The 27,612-nt window shown below is 42.1% G+C and overlaps 1 protein-coding gene across 1 annotated transcript in view; it reads right to left on the reverse strand.

The window, feature by feature from the left end:
- The window catches only part of IL1R2 (interleukin 1 receptor type 2), a 44,848-nt gene extending 25,562 nt beyond the window's left edge, over positions 1 to 19,286 (reverse strand). Inside the window, exons 1-4 of the mRNA XM_077299664.1 lie at positions 19,168 to 19,286; positions 14,413 to 14,495; positions 9,602 to 9,848; positions 871 to 1,051 (exon numbers count right to left, since the gene is read on the reverse strand). Coding sequence (XP_077155779.1) covers positions 871 to 1,051; positions 9,602 to 9,848; positions 14,413 to 14,494 — 510 coding nt within the window. The 5' untranslated portion in view covers position 14,495; positions 19,168 to 19,286. The remainder of the gene's footprint in view (positions 1 to 870; positions 1,052 to 9,601; positions 9,849 to 14,412; positions 14,496 to 19,167) is intronic.
- Between the last annotated feature and the right edge of the window lie 8,326 nt (positions 19,287 to 27,612).

Here is a 27,612-nt window from a genome sequence, read left to right on the forward strand (position 1 = left end):
TGTGGTAATGTGGTTGGGGGGCGGGATTATCTGTAGCAATGTGGTGGGGGCGGGATTATGCGTGGTAATGTAGTGGGGGGGCGGGATTATGTGTGGTAATGTGGTGGGGGTGAGATTATGTGTGGTAGTGTGGTGGAGGGGCGGGATTATCTGTGGTAATGTGGTGGGGGGAGGTACTATGTGAGGTAATGTGGTGGGGGTGGGATTATCTGTAGTAATGTGGTGGGGGGCGGGATTATGTGGGGTAATGTGGGGGGCGGGATTATGTGTGGTAATGGGGTGGGGGGGCGGGATTATGTGTGGTGATGTGGTGGGGGGCGGGATTATGTGTGGTGATGTGTTGGGGGCACGGGATTATGTGTGGTAATGTGGTGGGGGGCGGGATTATCTGTGGTAATGTGGTGGGGGCGGGATTATGTATGGTGATGTGGTGAGGGGGTGGGATTATGTGTGGTGATGGGGTGGGGGGCGGGTTTATATGTGGTAATGTGGTGGGGGGGCGGGATTATGTGTTGTAATGTGGTGGGGGCGGGATTGTGTGGTGATGTGTTGGGGGGCGGGATTGTGTGGTGATGTGTTAGGAGGCGGGATTATGTGTGGTGATGTGCTGAAGTGGCGGGATTATGTGTGGTAATGTGGTGGGGGGCGGGATTATGTGTGGTGATGTGGTGGGGGGGCGGGATTATGTGTGGTAATGTGGGGGGCGGGATTGTGTGTGGTGATGTGGTGCGGATTGTGTGTGGTAATGTGGTGGGGCGGAGCTACTGTGTAGGGGGCGGGATTAGCTAGTAATCACGATGCCTCTTATATATATAGATAATGCTTCCTGAGGGAAAACATAGAGTTATCGCATAGAGTGAAAAATCATACCTTAAACCAATTAATCGTCATATTCATATCTTCTGTTATAAAATAGGGTAAAGCTGGGCAAATCATCTCAAACTCCATGTTTTCAAAAGCAATTTGCTCATATTTAACATAAGGGAAGGATGCTGGTGTGTCACTCATGACATTTAGTGACAGTGATATTTCCACACAGTAGGATGCATTTCTGAAAAAAAACAAAAGTGAAATTAAGTTTAGTTGCTGTATGTATCAATAGTTTTTGCTTGCTACAAATTACATAATCGGGCTTCTAGGAAATCTTTGTAAATGAGTGTATATAAATAAGAATGTGTAGGCAGAAATCATGATGGACCGAACCGGATAAGGTGACTGATGTAGGCTTACAGGGTGAAGTGGATTCTCTAAGTCATAGGTTAAGGTAAGCAGCATGGACAGGAGGTGATAATGTAGTGGAGAAGGCATGGTGTTTTAATTCCGGATGTTACGTGTACGCTGCTAGGTTCAGATAGGGGCGGGACAGGTCTCATGAATTCTTTGGAACTGCCGCTTCCTCAGGCACAAGATGGATCCACTTGCTCACACAGATACAATTGATAGAGTCCTCATGAACATGAACCGGGTAGTTTAATGTCACAGTACTTTCAGTACAATTCTACTCTCTTAAGCACAGGCTGCATAAACAGTACAGTGCTTCTTAGAGGCACATTGACTAAGTCTCTTTTGAGAGCACAGTTCAGCACAGATCAAGACTCTTTACAAAAGCTCAGCAGTCCACAGCATTCCTTCTAGCACAGTGTAATGGAGGAGAAGAGGAGGGTTTGCAGAGAGAATTATCCCTGAGACACAATTTCTTAAGAGTACTTATCTTCCTGCTCCTAATAGACTTTCTCAACTAGCCATCCAGGGGTTAGCCCAGCTCCACTCTGTAATGGATCTTTGTGTCCCTATGGTTCACTTGCCTGAATGTTTTTTGAGACAGATCACAGACACACACCACTAATCCCTTCAGCTGCTGCCAGAACAGTCAACCAGTTTCACACAATCCCCCTGGGGCTCTGATAACCACTCCCTGTCTCCTGTGACTGTGTTAACCCCTCTAGTTGCTGGATACTTTTAAAGCAACAGCAGTTAACACTACTTCTGCATGTCACACAGAGTTGTATGCTTGCAGCAGATAGATGGTTAACCACAGGACAGCAGTGATGAATAGGCAAACTGAGTTACATTGATTGCAAATTGCAAAGATTGAGGTGTGAACTGCACCATGAACAATTACAAATGCGGTTGTCTGGGAACTTCATTACAGAGATAGGTGTGTAGTACACCTAGATGAGCTGGACTGAGATTGGAAATAAATGCTGGCAGTCCAATTGAAGTCAGGAGTTGCAGGAGATAATCAGAAAGCTGAATGGAGCTAAGTGGTAAGTGAAGCAACTCCTAGCAAGAACATGATTGCTCAAAACAATACTATCTCAATACTCAAGACAGGACATGCCCTGAGTCAGCCTTAAAACATCTTAGGCTACTTTCACACTAGCGTCGGGCTCGGCCCGTCGCCGTGCGTCGGGCCGAGGTCCCCGACGCTAGCGTTGTCCCCGCCGCACAACGGGGGCAGCGGATGCATTTTTCCCACGCATCCGCTGCCCCATTGTGAGGTGCGGGGAAGTGCGGGGAGGTGTGGGCGGAGTTCCGGCCGCGCATGCGCGGTCGGAAAAAGCGGACCGTCGGGAGCAAAAAACGTTACATGTAAGGTTTTTTTTTCCCAACAGTCCGCTACCACACGCCCAAGCGTCGCAAAACGGACGCGACGTTTGGCAATGCGTCGCAAATGCGTTGCTAATGCGTCGCTAATGTTAGTCTATGACGAAAAAACGCATCCAGCAAGAACTTTTGCTGGATGCGTATTTTCGGCAAAACGACGCATTTGCGACGTATTGCAGTTAACGCTAGTGTGAAACTAGCCTTTGGTGATGATCTTGGAGGTGTTTGCCAGATTACCATAGTAACCCAAATTATTACGAAAAATAGGATATATAAACCCATTTCAATATCAATCAAAATAACAAAAATCTTGGGGGTACCTAAGGTATATCATGTCGCAACTATTACCACCAAGTAATCAATAAGCACTATCTACCACGTTATATCAAATTTCAGTTCAATCTTTATTAAATCGGTAAACAACACAACAACAGAGAATCCCATAAAAAAAAACGTTAAAAAACAGCAGCGTGGTTACAAATCAGTAGGGCACAGTACAGAATACTTTATACACTACATTCAGTGATAGTATAATCAATCATAACTAGTGTTGAGCATTCCGATACCGCAAGTATCGGGTATCGGCCGATATTTGCTGTATCGGAATTCCGATACCGAGATCCGATACTTTTGTGGTATCGGGTATCGGTATCGAAACAACATTAATGTGTAAAATAAAGAATTAAAATAAAAAATATTGCTATACTCACCTCTCCGACGCAGCCTGGACCTTACCGAGGGAACCGGCAGCGTTGTTTGCTTAAAATTCGCGCTTTAACTTCCTTACGCGAAGTCCCGGCTTGTGATTGGTCGCGCGCCGCCCATGTGACCGCGACGCAACCAATCACAGCAAGCCGTGACGTAATTTCAGGTCCTTCAGGATTTTAAAATTACGTTCCGGCGTTGTGATTGGTTGCGTCGCGGTCACATGGGCGACGCGACCAATCACAAGCCGTGACGTCACGGGAGGCAGGAGACGCGCGCATTTTAAAATGCGCGCGTGTCCAGCCTCCCGTGACGTCACGGCTTGTGATTGGTCGCGTCGCCCATGTGACCGCGACGCAACCAATCACAACGCCGGAACGTAATTTTAAAATCCTGAAGGACCTGAAATTACGTCACGGCTTGCTGTGATTGGTTGCGTCCCGGCCACATGGGCGGCGCGCGACCAATCACAAGCCGGGACTTCGCGTAAGGAAGTTAAAGCGCGAATTTTAAGCAAACAACGCTGCCGGTTCCCTCGGTAAGGTCCAGGCTGCGTCGGAGAGGTGAGTATAGCAATATTTTTTATTTTAATTCTTTATTTTACACATTAATATGGTTCCCAGGGCCTGAAGGAGAGTTTCCTCTCCTTCAGACCCTGGGAACCATCAGGAATACCGTCCGATACATGAGTCCCATTGACTTGTATTGGTATCGGGTATCGGTATCGGATTAGATCCGATACTTTGCCGGTATCGGCCGATACTTTCCGATACCGATACTTTCAAGTATCGGACGGTATCGCTCAACACTAATCATAACACATGACGAAGAACTAGAAGCTGAGTTCAAAAACCGTCCTCCATACAATACAATAGAAAACACCCTTCATAACATGTGAATGGTGCCTCTAGTCAGAATAACTTTTCGTAATGAATCAAGCTTAGCCAGTCTATAAATATCACACCTTATCAAGGAAAGGAACTTAACAGAGGCAGACCCAGACAAAAATTTCCCATACTGACCAGGTGCCATTTTGTGCCTAACCACACTGCCATAGTGACGCGGCCTGGACAAGTATAATAATAAAAATCTCTTTATTTATATAGCGCCAACATATTTCGTACCGATTCACAGACATTATCATCACTATCCCCGATGGAGATCACAATCTAAATTCCCTATCAGTATATCCTTGGAATCAAAGGAGAGGGCCTACAGGGGAAGGAAACAAAGCAAAGCATCTGGACCGAGACGGGTGAGTGACAAAAGTGTATTTCTCTTTAGCTTTTAGGTGTAAAGTGTACAAAAAATATATACAACATGACTAGTTGATGTCACCGGATGAGGACCTTATACTACTTATATACTTATACTACTTACACAGCTTACTTGCTATGTTAATTTACAACATTTATTTCCTGGGCGGTTAAGGCTCATTTCAACTTCTAGATGCCTATATTTAAGGTCTCTAACTGTCTCCTGTCAGTGCCACTTTCATGTATGCATACTGTAGCAAAAAATGCATAGTTAGTTTGATTTTAGTGCAATCTCTCAGCCAGCTTTCAAAATTCAAAAGACACAAAGACATTCATTAAGACTGGCATTTTGCAACTGGCATGCACCTCCAAAAAGATGTTACTCCAGTACATTTCATGAAAAATGTGTGCCACTAAAGTAGTGCAAATTTTGATGAATTAAATAGGTAGACTTCATCTTGCCCTGTCCCATCTCTGCCTACTTTGGAAAAGCTGGCCATGACCAGCTAAAAATGTCAAAAGTCACTAGATTTTTGTGCAAAAACCTTAAAAAAACAGCCCTTTAGAGCTTTGTAAAGTCATACATGCAGGGAGTGTAGATAGTTTTGCCAACATCCTTTGTGGCACTATATGAAATAACTGACAGCAGAAAGTTTGATGGATTCCATAGGAAATTTTACATTTTTTTTATGTGAAGAATAGAGTTTACATATAAAAGTGTTTAGTAAATGAGACTGAAACGTTTCTTAATCTCATATTAGGAAACAATGTCCTATGTAATGTCTAAATAGATAGATCCTCTTTTACACTAGTTCTGATCTGCCACTTTACAGCCTAAAGGTACCTTCACACGAAGCGACGCTGCAGCGATAGCGACAACGATGCCGATCGCTGCAGCGTCGCTGTTTGGTCGCTGGAGAGCTGTCACACAGACCGCTCTCCAGCGACCAACGATGCCGAGATCCCCGGGTAACAAGGGTAAACATCGGGTTGCTAAGCGCAGGGCCGCGCTTAGTAACCCGATGTTTACCCTGGTTACCAGCGTAAAATGTAAAAAAAACAAACACTACATACTTACATGCGTCCCCCGGCGTCCGCTTCCTGCACTGGGTGAGCGCCGGCAGTAGCAGGGCACAGCGGTGACGTCACCGCTGTGCTGTGCTTTCACTTTCGCTTTGCGGCGCTCAGTCAGTGTGGGAAGCGGACGCCGGGGGACGCATGTAAGTATGTAGTGTTTGTTTTTTTTACATTTTACGCTGGTAACCAGGGTAAACATCGGGTTACTAAGCGCGGCCCTGCGCTTAGTAACCCGATGTTTACCCTGGTTACCAGTGTAAAACATCGCTGGTATCGTTGCTTTTGCTGTCAAACACAACGATACACGGCGATCGGACGACCAAATAAAGTTCTGAACTTTATTCAGCGACATCACAGCAGGATCCTGATCGCTGCTGCGTGTCAAACTAAACGATATCGCTGGCCAGGACGCTGCAACGTCACGGATCGCTAGCGATATCGTTACAAAGTCGTTTCGTGTGAAGGTACCTTTACTAGTATATGTGAAAATGTAAAGTTGGCCATATACATGTGTATGGAGGCCTCCCACTCTCCCCCAACAGATATTGTGAGAGGAGATCAGGATCAAGCAGTTATAATTTAAACTCATGATCCATTTGTTTTCTTGGTAGATAAGCCACTGTCAGTTGAGCTTGTTGTTTGTTTGGCTGTTGAAGAACACTATGCCAAGTCAAGGGTTCAGCTTTAGTACTGTCTGATTTGCATACAACTGCTCTTAAACAGAGGAAGAACCAGACTCTACTGGATTACTGTTCCATTTAGACTGCATGGTACTTTGACCATGCAGCTCAGAAGTTCACCACAGACGTGTTGAGTTCTACCTTGAATGAATGCACAGAACCCTCCAGAGAAACAGTATTGAGTTTTCTTCATAGTCAACATGACCAACCTACTAGAGATGAGAGGATCTTTAGAAATTGGAATTCACCTTCAACAAATTATCACCAAATATTTGATTTGATGAGAATAAATTTGCTTAAATCTCAATACTGAAAAGCTTGTAATTGCTCGGAAAATACATGTGAGGGAGAGGAGAGGGTGAGAGGACCCCGCTGACCATAAGAGCTTACACACTACAGGAGAGAGAGAACTTCACTGACCTTAAGAGCTTGCACACAGGAGAGAGAGAGGACCCTGCTGAGCATAAGAGCCCACACTCTGCAGGAGAGAGAGGACCCCGCTGAGCATAAGAGCTCACACTCTGCAGGAGAGAGAGGACCCCGCTGACCATAAGAGCTTACACACTACAGGAGAGAGAGAACTTCACTGACCTTAAGAGCTTGCACACAGGAGAGAGAGAGGACCCTGCTGAGCATAAGAGCCCACACTCTGCAGGAGAGAGAGAACTCCGCTGAGCATAAGAGCTCACACTCTGCAGGAGAGAGAGGTCCCTGCTTAGCATAAGAGCTCACACACAACAGGAGAGAGAGGACCCCACTGAGCATAAGAGCTCACACTCTGCAGGAGAAAGAGGTCCCTGCTGAGCATAAGAGCTCACACACAACAGGAGAGGGAGAACCCCGCTGACCATAAGAGCTCACACACTACAGGAGAGAACCTCACTGACCTTAAGAACTTGCACACTACATGAGAGTAAGAACCTGACTAATCTTAAGAGCTTACACACTACAGGAGAGAAAGAACCCTGTTGAGCATAAGAACTTGCACTCTGCAGGAAAGGCTTACCCAGTGCCTATGGAGATGGAAAACAACTCTGCCATATAAACTGTATTCCACTGCAAACCGCTAGTATGTGATGGCTGTTACAGGGTCACTGGTGTTGTACATGAGGGGAGATGTGTCACAAAGGTTGCTTTCCTGCATGATGTAAAAGCCATAAGTGTTTTCTCCTGCATGATATGTGCTGAGAGCAATCCAGTTGCTATATGGGCATGGCTTTTAAGGTGGGTAGGTTAGAGATGGGCGGGCGCCTACCCACCATATTGCCACCTCCAGGGTGTGGCTGGAGGTTGTTAAATGTCCAACTATTTTTTTTTCCGGTGTCTGTGTGTGGAGGAAAGTAAGCCTCCTGATTGCTAGCTCCTGCGAGAGCTGCCATATGTGTTGTCCCAGAGGACCTGGGCAGGATGTTGTATGAATTTTTTATTTTCATTTGAGCCGGACAGGCTGTTTTTCTGTTACCATTTAGTTTCTTTTGTTTATAAGGCAATAAACCACTGAGAGACTTTAACCACCCATGTGTCTGAGCAGCTAAGCATGTCAACCCCTCACATGGCCCATATGCCCCCCCCCATGCAATGTCTGATTTTGCTAGATATCATAGCTGTGGGTCATAATGGTGGAGAAGCCCACGCGGTCATACAAAAAGACATTCGGTGATGATTACGTTTTTTAAAGCTACGAATTGAATCTTAAAGTGTTTGAATTTGTGTGCGCCAATTAGCTCCTCATCCACTAATTGGCACATGCGTTCACACAAAGAATCATTCACACAGCTCTGTGAGTGCCTAATTAATATACAAAAAATAATGTGCATCTGAAAATACAGTATTTGGTATGTTCTTTTGTGAATTGCCCCATTAGCAGTTGCCCTTCTCCCCGGGCCGGCTATATGCATCCACATGTTCTTCATGATTAGTAAAATCCATGATAATGATTAGTGTTGAGCGATACCGTCCGATACTTGAAAGTATCGGTATCAGAAAGTATCGGCCGATACCAGCAAAGTATCGGATCCAATCCGATACCGATACCCGATACCAATACAAGTCAATGGGACTCAAGTATCGGACGGTATCCCTGATGGTTCCCAGGGTCTGAAGGAGAGGAAACTCTCCTTCAGGCCCTGGGATCCATATTAATGTGTAAAAGAAAGAATTAAAATAAAAAATATTGCTATACTCACCTCACCGAGGGAAGCGGCAGCGTTCTTTGTTTAAAATTCGCGCGTTTACTTCCTTACGTGAAGTCCCGGCTTGTGATTGGTCGCGTGCCGCCCATGTGGCGGCGACGCAACCAATCACAGCAAGCCGTGACGTAATTTCAGGTCCTTCAGTATTTTAAAATTACGTTCCGGCTTTGTGATTGGCCGCGTCGCTGTCACATGGGCGACGCGACCAATCACAAGCCGTGACGTCACGGGAGGCTGGACACGCGCGCATTTTAAAATGCGCGCGTGTCCAGCCTCCCGTGACGTCCCGGCTTGTGATTGGTTGCGTCGCCCATATGACCGCGACGCGGCCAATCACAAAGCCGGAACGTAATTTTAAAATACTGAATGACCTGAAATTACGTCACGGCTTGCTGTGATTGGTTGCGTCGCCGCCACATGGGCGACGCAACCAATCACAAGCCGGGACGTCACGGGAGGATGGACACGCGTGCATTTTAAAATGCGCGCGTGTCCAGCCTCCCGTGACGTCACGGCTTGTGATTGGTCGCGTCGCCCATGTGACAGCGACGCGGCCAATCACAAAGCCGGAACGTAATTTTAAAATACTGAATGACCTGAAATTACGTCACAGCTTGCTGTGATTGGTTGCGTCGCCGTCACATGGGCGGCACGCGACCAATCACAAGCCGGGACTTCACGTAAGGAGTAAACGCGCGAATTTTAAACAAAGAACGCTGCCACTTCCCTCGGTAAGGTGCAGGCTGCGTCGGAGAGGTGAGTATAGTAATATTTTTTATTTTAATTCTCTCTTTTACACATTTTTACATTAATGTTGTTTCGATACCGATACCCGATACCACAAAAATATCGGATCTCGGTATCGGAATTCCGATACCCGCAAGTATCGGCCGATACCCGATACTTGCGGTATCGGAATGCTCAACACTAATAATGATTAAGGCTTCATGTTGAAATCAATAAAAAAAGCAGGTGCATAAATTTTACTGTTCCTGGTGTAAACTGGACAGCCTCATTTGAAAGTATGAGATACCAAATGTATATTTGTTGATTGAAAAGTAATATAACTGAAAGTATTACACACCTCAAAATACAAGTGTAGATCCCTGTATCCTCTTCTACAGCAGGTAAGAACCACAAGGCGTCTGTTTTTCTCTGTATTCTCGGCTCCTCTGTAGCATCCAGGATCTCTGAACCTTTTCTAGTCCAATCCAATTGAAGTGTAGAAAGGTCCAGTGTTACATACTGCAAGATTGGACACTCAATGGTAGCTAGCTCTTCAGCTAGAACATAATAACCCAAAGAATGTGTGATCTGATCTTGACATTTGTCTATATGAATAAGACAAATAAGCACTGTTACTCTCTCTGAATATATGTAATCTATTTTAAAATCTTACATGCCAAACACTAACACTAGAAAGTGTAGCTTGTCAACATTTAAAATCTAGGTTCAAAACTGAAGTTTAATATACAGTTTATATATATATACATTTATTTCTTCCTTGTAAGGTGCACCGTGGCCATAAAAGAAGGTCTAAAGAGTAAAAATTTCTCCTTGAGGAGATCACCAAGTTGGTGTAGAGAGACTTATAGGCCATGCAATGCTCCTCTGGGAATTTAAAAATGCAAGTATCATCTCCAGAAAGGAAGAGGACTAGAACTCTAGTGCAATCTATTGGACGCAGAAATCATAAAAGTCAATATCCACCTTTAAAAGGCCTTTACACATGACTTAGGATAAGAAGCCAATAGAAAAACCCTTTAAAAGGTTGATATTGACTTTTTGGATTGCTACTTCCCATAGACGGTACTAGTGTTCCTGTCCTCTTCCTCATTGAAGAGGCTACTTTTAAATTTCCAACTAAACATTGCATGGCCTATAAGTCTCCCTACTCCCAACTTGGCACTCTCCACTAGGAAAAACTTTTTACCTTAGATCCCCTATCAGAGGCCTTTCACCCAGCCAAAACAGTTCTAATTTGCACTGATGAGGGGTAATCACCCCAAAAAACATATGTCTGCAAATGGAGCTCATAGTTTGACTTTTACTCTGTAGTTCTAGGGGATAGAAAACTATTGAAGTACTCAGCTGCTAGATCAATACAGTCACAAATGTATGTGTTTTAAATAGACTTCAATTACAAAAATGAAGCCATCTTTAAAGGGGTGCTGTACTCTAAGGTACTTAACCCCTTCATGATCAGAGGTATTTTCGTTTTTGTGTTTTCGTTTCTTTGCTCCACTTCTTCCCAGAGCCGTAACTTCTTTATTTTTCTGTCAATATGGCCATGTGAGGGTTTGTTTTTTGCATGACGAGTTTTACTTTTAAACAACACCATTGGTTTTAAGATATCTTGTAGTGAAAAACGGGAAAAAAAAATTCAAAATGATGTGAAATTGCGAAAAGTGCAATTCCACAGTTATTTTTTATTTTGCTTTTTTACTATGTTCACTAAATGCTAAAACTCACCTGCCATTGTAATTCTCCATACTATTATGAGTCCATAGACACCTAACATGACTAGGTTCTTTTTTATCTAAGTGGTGAAAAAAATTCCAAACTTTGTTAAAAAAAATTGCGCCATTTTCAGATACCTGTAGTGTCTCCATTTTTCGTGATCTCAGGTTGAGCAAGGGCTTATTTTTTGCGCTCCAAGCTGACGTTTTTAATTATACTAATTTGGTGTAGATATGATCTCTTGATCACCCGTTATTGCATTTTAATGCAATGTCGTGGTGAACAAAAAAAGTAATTCTGGGATTTTGACTTTTTTTCTTGCTACGCCGTTTAGCGATCAGGTCAATCCTTTTTCTAATTGATAGATCGGGCGATTCTGAACACGGCAATACCAAATATGTGTAGGTTTGATTTTTTTATATATATTTTATTTTGATTGGGTCGAAAGGGGGGTGATTGGAACTTTTTTATTTATTTTTTTATATTTTTAAAAAGGCCTCCTTCACACAAGCACTTTTAAGTTCATATGTGGTCCATTTTTTAAGGACCGGAAATACGCGCACACATTGTATTCAATGGTGGTGCGCACATGTTAGGTTTTTCACACGGACCCTGTGTCCATGTGAAAAACCCGCATACATGTCAGTTTTTTTTGCGCAGCGCAGACAAAATGCCTGCCACACAAGTGCACACTGATGAACACTGATGACATCTTTGTGTCATCAGTATGATATGTAGCGACGCCTGGAAAGAAGCAGTACAGTTCGTGCCATTCCCAGGTGCCGGACGCCTTTTGAAGGCTCATCATTGTCTCCTGCTCGTGCTGATCTCAGGAGACAATGATGAGAGTTGTATTCAGCAGCGGCTGTGTAACTCCTGTGTAAAATAAATAATTAAATTTAAAAAATAGCTTGGGCTCCCAATTTTTCAGAGGGAAAGCTCATGGTTTGGGGCTGATTTTATTAACCTGGGACAAGGGACAATACTGCATGAGATTCACAGGCTGTTAATAACAGCTCACAGTTGTTTGGTTAGCCTTTACTGGTGAATTTAAGGGGGACCCCAGAAAAAAAAGTGACGTAGGATCCCCCTAAAAATTCAATCCATTCAAAATATGGGTGCAATATGTGGGTTATTAATAGCCTGAAAAAGGGTTAGAGATATTGCCCCCTCCCCCAGGCTACCAACATCAGTCCTCAGCCTCACTCTTCCCACCAGCCCTGTGGTGGTGGCAAGTGGGGTAATATTTGTGGGATTGATGACAGCTTTGTATTGTCAGGTGACATCAAGCCCATGGGTTAGTAATGGAGTGGCATCTATAGGAACCATATCTGGGAACCTTATGGGGTATTGCCCCTTGTCCCAGGTTATTAAATCAGCCCCTAGCTATGGGTTTTCCCTCTGCTGGTTATAAAAATTGTGTGGGAGCCCATGCAAATTTTTTTACTTAATTATTTATTTTATACAGGAGTAACCCAGTTTCTGCTGAATACAACTCCCATCATTGTCTCCAAGCGACAATGATGAAAGCTGCCTTCATCACCCAGTGCCTGGGAGCAGCACGAACTGTACTGGCTTTCCCAGGCACTGGAATGTATTACATAGACACGCGGACAGCATATGGATGTAACACACTGACACAAGGACAGCAAACACGGACACACGGACGGCACATGTGTATGACATATGTACACATGGGACCATGGATCTCATCAGTACTGTTTTTTCCAGGACAGGAATCACCAGGATGTGTGAAGGAAAACTTTTGAATATTTTCTTTTAAGGAATGTTAACAAAGCAGATATATTCTGACTTCCATGGTAACCCCAGAGTGAGCACAATATTCACATTATTGCACAAGTTAGGGGAACAAACAGAAAAGAGAACATAAGCTAAATGGACACTTATAGAGAAAATTACTTTCTAGGTACACAAGTGCAGAAAAACATTTTCTGTGCAGGTTCCAAGGTAGCTCATAACACCCAGTGATCGTGAACAGAACAGGCAGCTATGCTGAAGGGGCCACATCAAGGCTCCAAAAAAGCCAAGACTGGAAAGTATACCTATTAAAGGATTGTCCAGGATGTTTATTTTGATAGCCTATACTCAGGATAGCTCATCAATATCTGATCAATGAATGTACGACACCCGTCACCTTCCGGGATGCTAGCAGTGGTGAAATGTGCTCAGTTGAGGAGCTGCACAACTCCATCAACTGGATAGTGGACGCGGCTGGGTACTGCATGTCCACCACCTATTCTAATTAATAGCGGGTGGATGGGCAGTACACAATGCAGTTGATGGAGCTGTATGTTCCCGCTCCGCAACTGAGCACATCAAGCTGCTGCCAGATATTGATGACCTATCCTGACGGTAAGCCATGAATATAATAGTCTCTGGCGCAGGCGTACTTTGTTTTCCCTGTTGAGGGCAGAGCAAAGTACTACAGTGGGCAGGTGCTGTGAAAGGTCAGAGAGGCCCAGCGCCTGCGCACTGCAGTAGTTTGCTCTGCCCTCAACAGGGCAAAGTACGCCTGTGCCGGAGCCGCAGCGTTAAGACAAGAAGAGGACGTCATCCTATGAAGATGGGAGGCCCCGGACCGGACCGCGACACCCATCGGACCGGACTGCAGCGTGACCGCCCCTGGGTGAGTATAATATAACCTCTTTTTCTCATCTTTCAGAATACATCGGGGGCTTATCACAGAATGCTGTAGATAAGCCCCTGATGCCGGTGGGCTTACCTCTTCTTCGATTTTGGGGGTGACAGGTTCCCTTTAATATTAGAGAGTAGGGTTGAGCGACCTTTAGTTTTTTAGGGTCGAGTCGGGTTTTGTGAAACCCGACTGTCTTAAAAGTCGAGTCGAGTGTAATCGGCCGACCACCGTGAAAAGTCGGGTTTCGGCCGAAACACGAAACCCAATGAATCTCTCTCTCTCTCTCTCTCTGTATCTCTCTCTCTCTCTCTCTCTCTCTCTTCCACATCGCTCCCAGAACGCTCATTTTACACTTTGCACATCGCTGTAATGCACGTGAAAAAAAAATGCCTGTTGCTCTGTACGCCCCCTAACACCTACGTCAGCACTCTAACGCTCCTTCATTGGCTGCAAAAATGGCGCTAAACGCGTCATACGAAACGCGACTTTCGCGCCTAGATCGCGTACCGCATGGCCGACCCCACACAGGGATCGGGTCGGGTTTCATGAGACGCCGACTTTGCCAAAGGTCGGCGACTTATGAAAATGAACGACCCGTTTCGCTCAACCCTATTAGAGAGTAATGGTGGGCAGCTTCCTTCTGGCAAAAAGCTTAATTTGCACTTTTTCCAGGCTGTCATTTTAAATACATAACCCATTTAATAAAAGTAGATGCAGAAAAAGAGCACAAATTCAGTTTAATGACAAGTAATACACGAGCATTGATAATGACACTTTACCTCCACTAGAAAACCTGTAAACATTTAATCCAGTCGTCTCTAACAAATATGTTCCAAACACGATCAATGGAATACAAATCATTCTGTAAAAAAGAAAAACTGTTGAATCAACTATGAACAAATGAGGACATTTGTAATTGTTTTTATTGTTCTAGCACTGCCTGTAATTGCGGCAAAATTAGCAAAAGGCACACGATGAATGGTAAATTTGTTGCAACTGTCATTGCGATTTTTGTTTCTATTCGTAACTGGAAAAAGTAGAATAAGCACATTATGCCATCGTTTATACAGAAAAAATTGATATTTTTTTAAAATGTTTTTAAAAATTAATAAATCTGACAGAAGAACAGACAATGCTTACACAATGGTGCTCTTTAAAATGAGAGACAGAAAATACTCCAAAAAGACACAAAATTCTTCATAAATGCCTCGTACTGTTTAAAGTGATTTAAAAAAAATTACTGCCAAAAAAGGGGATCAATTACAATAATATCTTCCCCTGTGATATTTATTCACCATTGTAATGATATTCCAGTGCATACACATGAAGTATGAGTATCCAGGCCCGCATATGTTGCTTAGAGAAGCATGATAATCTGACATTTATTACAGTCTAGAGACGCTAACCAACGAGTCACCATACTATCATATACAGTACTGTGCAAATATTTTAGGCAGGTGTGTAAAAAATGCTTCAAAGTAAGAATAATTCCAGAAATAGAAGTGTTATTTAGTGATGGGCGAACCCCTGGATGTTCGGGTTCAGCAGGTTCAGTCGAAAATTTTTAAAAAGTTCGGGTACCATAACAGTACCAGAACCCGATTCCAGACCGAATTCAGATGAATGGGGGGCCAGAACACCCATTGTTTGCCACACTGTCATCTGCATAACAGCGCAAAAAACACTGCCTCTGATCGGCGGAAAGATTCAAACTGGTGGTCAGAAACCTACATTTCCCATGCTGTCAGATGACAGCATGAGCCAGCAGCCGTGACTGGAGGTAAAAAGTTTACCTCCAGTCACAGAGGTGTCGACTGATGAAAGAGTACTACTCCCATCAGCCAACACCTGCTGCTGCTAATAACAGCGAGAGCAGGTGCGGATGATGGGAGTATTCATCAGCTGGTGCCTGCACTATAAATAAATCAGAGTCCATATTAGGGGGCCGTGCCTGAACAGTAAGTGTTTGGTATGGACCCCGAGCTTTATTGTTCTGGTTCGCCCATCACTAATGTTAATATTTTATCTTTATCAATTACCAAAATCCAAAGTGAATGAATAAAAAATAAATCTTAATCAAATCACCATTTGGTATAAACACTAGTGATGAGAGAGTATACTCGTTGTTCGGGTATTCCTGAGCACGCTCGGGTGATCTCCGAGTATTTGTTAGTGTTCGGAGATTTTGTTTTTGTTGATTCAGCTGCTTGATTTTCATCTGTTAGCCAGCATAAGTACATGTGGGGGTTGCCTGGCTGCTAGGGAATACCCACATGCAATCAAGCAGGCTAGTAGTCGCAAATCATCTAGCTGCGGCAAGGAAAACTAAATCTCCGAACACTAACAAATACTCAGAGACCACCCGAGCAATGAGTATATTCGCTCATCACTAATAACCATTAGCGATGAGCGAGTGTACTCGTTGCTCGGGTGACCTCCAAGTATTTATGACTGCTCGGAGATTTAGTTTTCATCGCAGCAGCTGAATGATTTACAGTGATCAATCTGCCTTCTGTAAAATGCCAAAGATTTACTTATTTGCCTTTTTTGTGTTCCTAAGTTTTCATACATAGTTGAGTGGTGATCCTTGTTTCCATGTTGAAGGTATGCTTTTGGCCACACCATTTCCAAGAGCACTTCTGAGTGGACTTCTATAAAAAGTAGATGGGTGTACCTAGGTCCCACTGGTTACTGCCAGGTCTGAGCTGATGGCATCTTTCAATTTCGAAGAGAAGTAATCATGATGTGTCATTCACCTTCTGCATTATATTTCCTTAGCCAGCCCTGCATCTTTGGTCTTCATTGTTGCCCATTTCTTGGCATCCTCAATGCTGGGAAATATGGGCAGATATATGTCCATTATGCAGTAGTATCAGGGATATGTCTAAGTGGCTCTGAATTTATTCTGTGCAATACAATGGCCCCAAACATACAACCAATGTCTATTGGTTGAACTATCTTCAGTGTGAAGAAGAAAAATTTGAGTCAAAGCATGATGGTATAAGTGCAATGCATAGGTGTGGATTCACACTGTGGTCATTTATCAAGCAGAACCTAATACAGGCAATGTCATTATGCACTATCTTCAGAATGATGAAGAGCAGAGAGCCCAGGAGGTGATGATATGACCTCTACAAAACCCTGATCTCAACATCATTATACATGTACTAGACTGTGGCCCGATTCTAACGCATCGGGTATTCTAGAATATGCATGTCCCCGTAGTATATGGACAATGATGATTCCAGAATTCGCGGCAGACTGTGCCCGTCGCTGATTGGTCGAGGCAACCTTTATGACATCATCGTCGTCATGGCAACCATTATGACATCTACGTTGATACTGTGCCCATCGCTGATTGGTCGAGGCGAATTCGCGGCAGACTGTGCCCGTCGCTGATTGGTCGAGGCAACCTTTATGACATCATCGTCACCATGCTGTGCCCGTCGCTAGATTGTGGCCTGATTCTAACGCATCAGGTATTCTAGAATATGCATGTCCCCGTAGTATATGGACAATGATGATTCCGACTGTGCCCGTCGCTGATTGGTCGAGGCAACCTTTTTGACATAATCGTCGCCATGGCAACCATTATGACATCTACGTCGATACTGTGCCCGTCGCTGATTGGTCGAGGCCTGGCGGCCTCGACCAATCAGAGACGTGGGATTTCCATTATGACATCATCGTCGCCATGCTATGCCCGTCACTGATTGGTCGAGGCCCAGGCGGCCTCGACCAATCAGAGAATGAATAAACGGGACAGACAGACAGACAGACGGAAAAACCCTTAGACAATTATATATATAGATGGGAATACTTGAGGAGACAGAAAGATTTGTGCAAGCCTACACTCATAGATGTTTGGTTACTTCTCCAACATGTTTGAAACAATGTCTCTGCCGAGTTCCTTCAAAAAGTATGTGTAAGTGTACCTAGAAGAATTAATGGTGTTTTACAGGCAAAGGGTTACACCAAATATTGATTGGATTTAGTTTCTCTTTTCTTTAATCACTTTGCATTTTGTTAATTGATAAAATAAACTATTAACACTTCTGTTTTTTTAAAGCATTCTTACTACATCTGCCTAAAACTTTTGCATTGTAATAGTATGGTGTTTAATGCTAACCTGTGACAAATCTATGAAAAATACCTTCCAATTTTCAAATACAATCTCCCAAACTCAATAAACGATGTACGTAGCTAGAGCTCTGGCAAAAATTAAGAGACCACTGCAAAATGTTCAGTTTGTCTGATTTTTCTCTTTATAGGTATATTTTTGAGTAAAATGTAAATTGCTCTTTTATTCTATAAACTTCTGGCAACATGTCTCCGAATTTCCAAGCAATACCTTTTGTATTTTTTTCTGACAAAGAAAAATGGTCAAAGTAAAAAAACAAACAGTGCTTTCAGACCTCAAATAATGCAAAGAAAACAAGTACATAATCATTTAGAAACAACGATACTAATGTTTTAACTCTGGAAGAGTTCAGAAATCAATATTTTGTGGAATAACCATGATTTTTAATCAGTTTTCATGCATCTTGGCATGCTTTCCACCAGTCTTTCACACTGCTTCTGGCGCAAATATTTAAGCAGTTCTTCTTTGTCTGATGGCTTGTGACTATCCATCATCCTCTTAATTACACTTAAGAGGTTTTCAATGGGGTTCAAGTCTGGAGATTGGGCTGGCCATGACAGGGTTTTGATGTGGTGGTCTCTTAATTTTGGCCAGAGATGTATATTATACTATAGCAAAGATTAGATTAATCAAATTAAATACCCAAACAAACTCTTTTTTTAGGCAACAAAGAATAACTGTAACTAAATAACTCAAGCCACCCAAGAAATCAACTGGATCCAGCAGGTCTGGCTAATTTGGCTACTAAGAAACATATTTCCGGATATTTTTTACAGTACTTTGCCCAGTTGTAAATGTAATTATGAAGTTAACAATCCAAAAATGGTTATAAAAATGATCAGTATCAATCAAAACTATTTAATCTATTATATCACCAGATTTTTCTTGATTGGTAATCATATTGCTACATTAGACAGCTGTAATATGTGTTTTTTTTAGTCTATATTGGAGATGCAACACTGGACCATAGCTGAATCAAAGTTAAAGCACCACAACAGTATGTAGAGTTCTCATTCTGATTTATATGTACAGCTGAAGGGTGAAGAATCAGATGTTACTATTCCTAGATTGCAAGGAAATCATTGGAAATGTTTATAAATCTTTGTATTGTTTTCACCCGTTTTATTTATTAGACTATCAGTCACTTAGAAGTTATATGAACATCGTTATATAGTTCAATTGGAAATCCAAAATTGTCTTTTTGTTCTGGAAATACCCTTTGAATTCTTATCATGTACATTAATCACATCAACTAAATCACAAGATTTCACTTTTCTACAAAACTCTAGATGTGCATAAGAGAACCTAGATTCGAGTTCAAATTGAAGGTAAAATTATTTTACACATATGCATCTCGTTTTATGAAAATATTAATGAATAAGTGTGGTCTTACCTTCTTTAGGATAATTCAATGGAAAATTGGAAATAGAAATTCCTCGAATGGCGTACTATGTCCTCAATACAAATAGTATTGTATTCAGTGACAAGCTAGTGTAATGAACTAATAAGAATACATGGTGTGTATAAACATACATTTATATATACGTTCCGCATGCGTTGTGGAACTTCCTCACACATTTCTCAATCAATGTCTAAAATAGAGCAGACACTTTCCAGGTCCTCATCAATATCCTGATTGCTCAAGAAAGGACATATACAGGCAAAGCACATCACAGGTTCCTTTTTTTTTAGGATTTTTTCTTTTTAGCTTATACCACAGTTATTAAAGGAGTTGCACGATCTCTAAAATACCCTTTATATCTACATTTAAGCCCTAACCATTTTTTCAATTTCTTCTCCGTATACATCTAATCCCTATTTGTGCTTTTTGTACTTTACTTCTTGTAAACATTATGTTTGAGGGGAGTCCCAAGCGACATGTCATCTGCAGGCTGCGGCTGCATTCATTCTCCTGAAGCTTATATCACCCCGCCTAGAACAAAATGTCATCAGGGGGCGGAGGTGAGGTCACTTACCACACCTTCTTTCATTACTGCCTTGTGATGGGGTTAAATATACATAATTTGAGTCTATTTATTCAGGACTTCTTATCAGATGCAATACTGCAAAGTAAATGTCACAATAATTTTTATAAAAAAAATGTAGTGGTTTATTGGATTGCCAACCAAAAAAAATAATTGCACCAAAATATAAAATATCTGAATTAACCCAATGGTTAGTTCAAAACATTGGTTGTGGTTTATTTATCCATCTTTCTCTGGATCCTATGTAGAAGTTTTATCAGCTGCTTGTCCATGAGTGTCTATCCAAGTTACAGTAGGCCGCAGAAGCCTGTGTCAGCTGCTTATCCATTAGTGTCAAGGTCCAGGATATAGTAGGCCCAAGAGTACAGGTCTGTTCCGGAGCGTAGACCCTCTGAGTGGAGAGAGACACCTTGCTGAGTGTCATGTAGTATCTATATATGTCAGCTGGTGTGTCCATTTATAGAGTTCTTACCTTGCTGTATAGCATTAACACCCACCCATGCTAAGTATACCACATGTAATGTCAGCAAAACTTTCCATTAGAGCGAAGTAATGTGTACAATACAGAGTTGAGATTGTAAATTAATAATTTGATCTAACTAAATATTTAACAGGAAGAAAATTAGAGCAGCACAAAGAAAGAGTCCGGGTGCAGAGCCCCCCAGGCAAATACCAAACCTCAATTATAAAAATGCAGAAAAATTGGAGGCAGCACACTGTAGTGAAAAGGAGATATTTAATCAGCCCAGAAAGTGACTTTTCGGTCCCAACAGGAACCTATTTCAAGCTTGTGCTGCCCCACATATACATAAAATACCTTCAGTAATGTCCAGTGAAGCATGCTTTATACCACTCCATTGTTGACTTGGCATTATTCTTAACTATATGAGTCTCGCATGATGCTGCTTGGCCATAGAAAATGCCCATTGCCCAGTTTTGTGCTGATGTTACTGCTAGAGGAGGTTTGGACCTGTGTAGATTCAGCAAAGCGTTGGCGACTTTTATTCACCATCAGCCTCAGCACGTGTTGACCCCACTCTGTAACTTTATGTGACATTGTTCTGCTCCTTAACTGCATCCATGTTTCAGTAATACCACTCATGGTTTATCGGGGAAGAAATTTAACTGACTTCTTGTAATGGTGGCTTCCTATTTCTTTACCACGCTCAAATTCAGTGAACTGTTTAGAACAAGTCATTATTTTGCTAATTTTGTAAAAGCAGATTGCATGGCTAAATGCTGGATTGTATACACCTTTAGCAATGGGACTGAATGGCACGTGTCTCTTAATGTATTTGGTGCATCTTTGTCCACGTCATACTTCATCAAGACTAGCATACAAAACACCAATCTGATAATTCGGGATCATAGTGTAAGCAAGTCACAGGGGACATTTCCTCCAGGACCAGACCATGAAAACTGAAAGACACAATGGACTGCTTATTATAACTAAAAATAGTCCAAAGAAACATTAAATAAAGGTAAATAATTCAGCACAAATGACATGAAAAAGTTTTTGATTACTATGAAGAAACAGGTTACAAACTAAATTAGCATCATACAGTAATTGAATTGACACAATAAAAAGAATTGACACAAGATAAAGAATTTAATATCATCCGCTTGAGGCACAGTTCAATATTGCATATAGGTAAAGACAGAGTAAAGTGCATAGTGCTCATAACCAAAAGAGTCTCAAGACAGATATAAAATACTTAATATATCACACACAGGTATCTGGGAGTTCCTCTCTCCCTGATTGGCCTCAGGAAAAATGTGTAATAGAATATAAAGCTCATAATCCCCTAAGGGCAATCAGGGAAAGTGTCAAGCATATCAAAGATCAAGGGAACTAATTAGAGTAGCAAAGGTAAAGACCACAGATAAATATAAATACCCAGAGTTCAGTTCTGTCCAACATACCCCTTGACGCGCGGTTCGATGGCAAAGTCTTCCTCAGAAGTGGTGCATCAGACATCATTTTAATAATTAAATGAAGTTCCACTGCTTTTGTTTGCATAACTGACTTAACAGATCATTTCCCATTGTTCTGTGCCTAAAACAGACACGCAAGCGTAATGTGCAAATACTCCATGTTGTTTGACCGGTCATGTTGAAATTTGCAGGTTTGCCCAACCTGATGTGTAATCTCAGTCTCAAACTCACAAATTTGCCTATCAAGTTGAAGCATTCGACACTATTCACTTTCAATAGACTTTTTTGTATCCATAAAAAAAAATAAAAAATGCACAACATAAGGAAACTATGTCATAAAGCTACAATCAACTTGTGAACTTTTACTGGCTTATGATACTTTCAAATGTAAGTGTAATTCTGCCCATATTATTTATAGAATTGAATGGAAAAAGGAGAAGAGCTATTTTTTAACAAATGACACATGGTCATCCCATTTACTACATATCATGGATAAGCATATGCTTCAAAAAGGAAGTATGCAAGTCATCTTCAAACAGATGAAGCTAAAGAGATATTACTTACTAGTAGTCTTGACAATTAAACAAGACAAAACCCTCTCCAAGGAGTTATTTAAACCCAATTTTACGCATAAGGGATGTCCATTATCTCCTCTGATCTTCATTCTTACACTAGAACCATTTCTGATGAAAATCCGGTCTAATAAGAATATTGAGGGTCCTTGTGTTTAGGGCTCTCCATGTAAAATTGCAGCCTATGAGGATGATCTGCTTTTTTCATTAACAAACCAGCCAAATATTTGCCTACTCCAATGGCGGCATTCAGTACATATAATGACCTCTCGAATTTTATAATCAATTTTGCCAAATTGGAAGCCCTGAACATCAATATCCCTCAGTCTATAGTGACACCCCTAAAAGCAGCTTATAGCTTTAAATGGGCCAAGACAGTAATAAAGTATCTGGGGATATTACTACCAAGTGATACGAAATTGACTTATTCCCTTAATTTCCCTAAATTGCTCAAATCAGTACAAGAGAATTGATCAAGATGGATGAGAAATGCCTTTACATGGTTTGGCAGAAGTGCGATATTTAAAATGAACATTCTGCCTCGAATCCTGTATGTTATCCAGGCACTTCCGATTGCTGTCCCCTCCTCCTTCTTTAAAGATGTTGCCACGGCTCAGATAGAGGTTTATCTGGTCCGGAAAGCATCCCCGTGTAGCAAGGAATACATTGCATCGTCCTAAGTCCTCTGGGGGTATTGCCTTGCCTGATTTCAGATTATATTATATTGCTGCCCACCTTTCTAGAGTTCTGGACTGGGGCTGGAAAGGAATGGAGAAGGCCTGGGTCAGGATTGAAGAAAGTTTCACAAACATCCCTCTAACCACTATTCCCTGGTTTGAATAGTAGTTAATGGTCTAAAGACACACCCTACTATTGGAGCTACCCTTGTGCGCTGCAATAATCCTATAGTAAAGTCATGGATCATACCACAGGCCTCCTCCACGTATCCTATATTGGGCTATCCACTCTTTCCCCCGGGGATAGAGGACATAGTATTCCGTTCTTGGTTTAATAACGGTTGTTTCAGAGTACCCCATTCTGGAATGGGAAATGAATGGCCATCAAAGGAATGCCTTCAAGCAGGGGCTGGCTGGCAATTTTCAGCCTGGGGGGCAATCACAAGGCAGTGGCCCTTGAGTTGCGGTGGCCCTCCTTTTCCCTGCTTATATCTGGCCACTGCATTAAAGTAGCAGAGATAACAGGCTTTAAAAACAGGCTGGTACACAGGTATGGGAACTGAACGGAGCTTGCTGCATAGATATGGGAGCAGAATCGAGCTTACTCCAGAGATATGGGAACAGAACGGAGCTTACTACAGAGATATGGGAGCAGAACCTAGCTTACTCCGGAGATATGGGAGCAGAACAGAGCTTACTACAGAGATATGGGAGCAGAACAGAGCTTATTATAGAGATATGGGAGCAGAACCGAACTTACTAGATTCAGAGATATAGGAGCCGAACCGAGCTTACTACAGAGATATGTAAGCAGAACCAAGCTTACTGCAGAGATATGGGAGCAGAAAGGGGCTTACTACAGAGATATGGCAGCAGAAACGAGCTTACTACAGAGATAAGGGATCAGAACCAAGCTTACTACAGAGATAGGGGAACAGAACCGAGCTTACTACAGAGATATGGGAGCAAAAACGAGCTTACTACAGAGATAAGGAAGCAGAAACGAGCTTACTACAGAGATATGGGAACAGAACCGAGCTTACTACAGAGATATGGACGCAGAACCGAGCTTACTGCAAAGATATGGGAGCAGAACCAAGCTTACTACAGAGATATGGGAGCAGAACTGAGCTTAGTGCAGAGAAATGGGAGCAGAACCGAGCTTACTGCAGAGATATGGGAACAGAATCGACCTTACTACAGAGATATGGGAGCAGAACCTAGCATACTACAGAGATAAGGGAGCAGAACCGAGCTTACTAGAGAGATAAGGGAGCAGAACCGAGCTTACTGCAGAGATATGGGAACAGAATCGACCTTACTACAGAGATATGGGAGCAGAACCTAGCATACTACAGAGATAAGGGAGCAGAACCGAGCTTACTAGAGAGATAAGGGAGCAGAACCGAGCTTACTACAGAGATATGAGAGCAGAACTGAGCTTATTACAGAGATAAGGGAGCAGAACCAAGCTTACTGCAGAGATATGGGAGCAGAACCGAGCTTACTACAGAGATAAGGGAGCAGAACCGAGCTTAATAAGTCTACTACATGGAACCAAGTCTGCTACATAGAAACTGGAGCAGAAATGAGATTACGACATACATACAGTACGATAATCTAGATTACTACATTGATAGAGTACCAGAACCAAGCTTACTGCTTAGATATGGTGCCATAACGGAGCATACTTACAAACATACACACAACAATACAGCTACACAGTGCCTAGTACTATCACCACTACACAGAGAATACATAATATTATAATATCACCATTACCTCTACATGAAACTACATTCTATACAAAGACCAATGATGCCACCATACACTCCCTGACAGAAGTTATGTCGCTTATCCATGTTATGTAAATAAAAGCTTATAACCTGATGTTAAATTCATCCATTGGTTGTGTAAGATATTCTTTTGAAAGCTGGAACCCTCCAAAATGTGATTTAGGTTAAGAAAATAAATTGTTATCAAAGCAGAAATATTGATCAGTTAATGGACACAGAATTGTCAGATTTTGGCAAGACAAAATTTTTGTTGCCCACAGACAAATAATTAACTTAAAATACAAATATATGTTGCATAACATTGGTGAATGAAGTTGTGGTGCTCATCTAGATTCTCTGGTTTTGTCTTCCAAGCTTCCTCTTTCATCCTACCCCAAACATGCTCAATGATGTTCATGTCTGGTGACTGGGCTGGCCAGTCCTTGAACACCTTGATATTTTTTGCCTGGAGGAACTTTGTTGTAGAGATGGATGTATGAGATGGAGCACCATCCTGCTGCAGAATTTGACCTCTTTTATGATTTGGAATATAAGCGGTAGCTAATACTTATTGATATTTTAGGCTATTGATATTGCCTTCCACCTTGCAAATGTTTCGCACACCCCCATACTGAATGTAACCCCAGACCATGATCTTTCCACCACCAAATTTAACTGTTTTCTGGGTGTATTTTGGATCCATACTGGCTCCAGTAAGTCTCCTGCAGTGTTTGTGGCAGCTGTGGTGTAATTCTACTGAAGAGAAATCCATCTTCTGCCACTTTTCCAGGGTCCATCTATTTAGCAGGCTGTGGGAGTTTGCAAATGCCACACGGTTTTTTATTTGCCTTTTGTTTAGCGCTGGCTTCTGGGCACTGATTCGACCATGGAGGTCATTTTGAGACAGAATCCTACAAACTGTTCTAGTTGACACTGGTAAAGGTTTAGGTGTGCACTCAGCCTTAATATGGCGAGGTGCTGGTGTAACGGACCAATAGCCCAGAATAACAGTAAAAGTTAAATTCACTGCACTCTCTCTAGGTTTCTTATGCAAAGTCTGGTATAAATTTATTATACATAAACTGGGAGCGTAACAGAATATTACAGCATCTGTGATTTTTTTATATACAACGTTTCGGCTCAACCAGAGCCTTTGTCATGTAATCGCTTGTTCCAGCTAAGATAGTGATATACAGAGAAGGCGGAAAGTCCCAGCGGTGCAATATAAGCTCTATTGTAATCTAAATGTCCGCCTATGGAAGATCCTGTCCAGAAGTGTGGACCTGCAGTGTCTGTTATGACAAGCGGCGCTCCCGCGCCTTGCTAACGATCGGCGTGTCACGTGCGGTGAATTTAACTTTTACTAGTTGACACAGGGACTTGAGGTGACCAGGCCTGTTGGAGCTCTGCTGCTGTGGAAGAGGGGCTTGCTTTGGATTTTATAACCAACAAACATTCCTCCTGAGCAGTTGTCTTGCGGGGTCTGCCGGACCTGGGCTAGTCAAACACATCTCCAGTCTCTTCAAATCTTTTTTTTAATTCTTTGTACTTGACGCTGAGACACATTAAAGGTGCCCGCCACCTCTGCAGTGGATCTGGTCTTCAGCCTCTTGATAATCCAGGCTTTGGTCGCAGGGTGGATTTTTGGCATGTTGTCAAGGGCTCAAGTTGCAGTTCAAGTGAAGGTCTGGGGTGCTGGGTTTCTTTTTATACGCACACACTAAATAACCGATCATTTACTGAGCACAGGTGAGGATGTAAACTAGGACTGGGTGCATTATATGACCAGGCGACAAAACTTTTGTCTTGCTAAAATCTGACCATTCTGTGTCCATTAACTGATCAATATTTCTGCATTAATGTCAATTTATTTTCTTAACCTAAGCCACATTTTGGAAGGTTTCAGCTTTCAAAAGAATAATTTATACAACCAATGGATGAATTTAATATCAGGTTATAAGCTTTTATTTACATAACATGGATAAGCGACATTACTTCTGTCAGGGAGTGTACAACTTTTACTACTAGTATACTACAATACTGATCATTAATTTTAAAAAAGCACAACACTAAGTGCCATTGTATACAGGAACTCTGTATTTACGGTCAGTGTAAAGATACTACAGTGATCACTGGTGACATTATACACAGGAGATCTGTATAAGGTGTCATTGTACAGGTAATACAGTGATCACCACTGCCAGTGACATTATACACAGGAGCTTTGTATATAGTATACAGTGTATAGTGTCAGTGTACAGGTAATACACTGACTCACTAGTGATGTCTCTATCTGAAGTGCTTCATCTTAGCTTTTCATTTTCATCCAGCACAGACTGCCATCACTTCTTCCAGCCAGGACTCGTCTCTGCATAAAATAACACAGTTACGTAGAGCACGGCTTCCAGACCACATTCCCCACTTTTTCCCTTTCTTCTACACCATGTTCCAGATTATTATGCAAATTATATTTTTCTCGGATTTTCCTAAATGGTAGGTGCAAATGACAGTCAGTCTAATAAAAGTCATCACCCGTTAGAGTATACATCGAATTTTATTGGAGAAACCTCCCAATGATAACAGTATAATCTCCAAAATGAATAAAAACTCAAAATGCACTGTTCCAAAATATTATGCACAGTAGAATTTCTAAACATTTGATCTGTTTTAAAGAACTGAAAATGCTCATTTGTGGAATTTGCAGCATTAGGAGGTCACATTCACTGAAGAAAAAAGCTATTTAACTCCAAAACATCCTAACAGGCCAAGTCACATGTTAACATAGGAGCCCTTCTTTGATTTCACCTTCACAATTCTCGCCTCCATTGAACTTGTGAGTATTTGGAGAGTTTCTGCTTGTATTTCTTTGCATGAAGTCAGAATCGCCTCCCAGA

Source organism: Ranitomeya variabilis, chromosome 3 (assembly GCF_051348905.1).
Source record: "Ranitomeya variabilis isolate aRanVar5 chromosome 3, aRanVar5.hap1, whole genome shotgun sequence".
Taxonomy (NCBI): Eukaryota; Metazoa; Chordata; class Amphibia; order Anura; family Dendrobatidae; genus Ranitomeya; species Ranitomeya variabilis.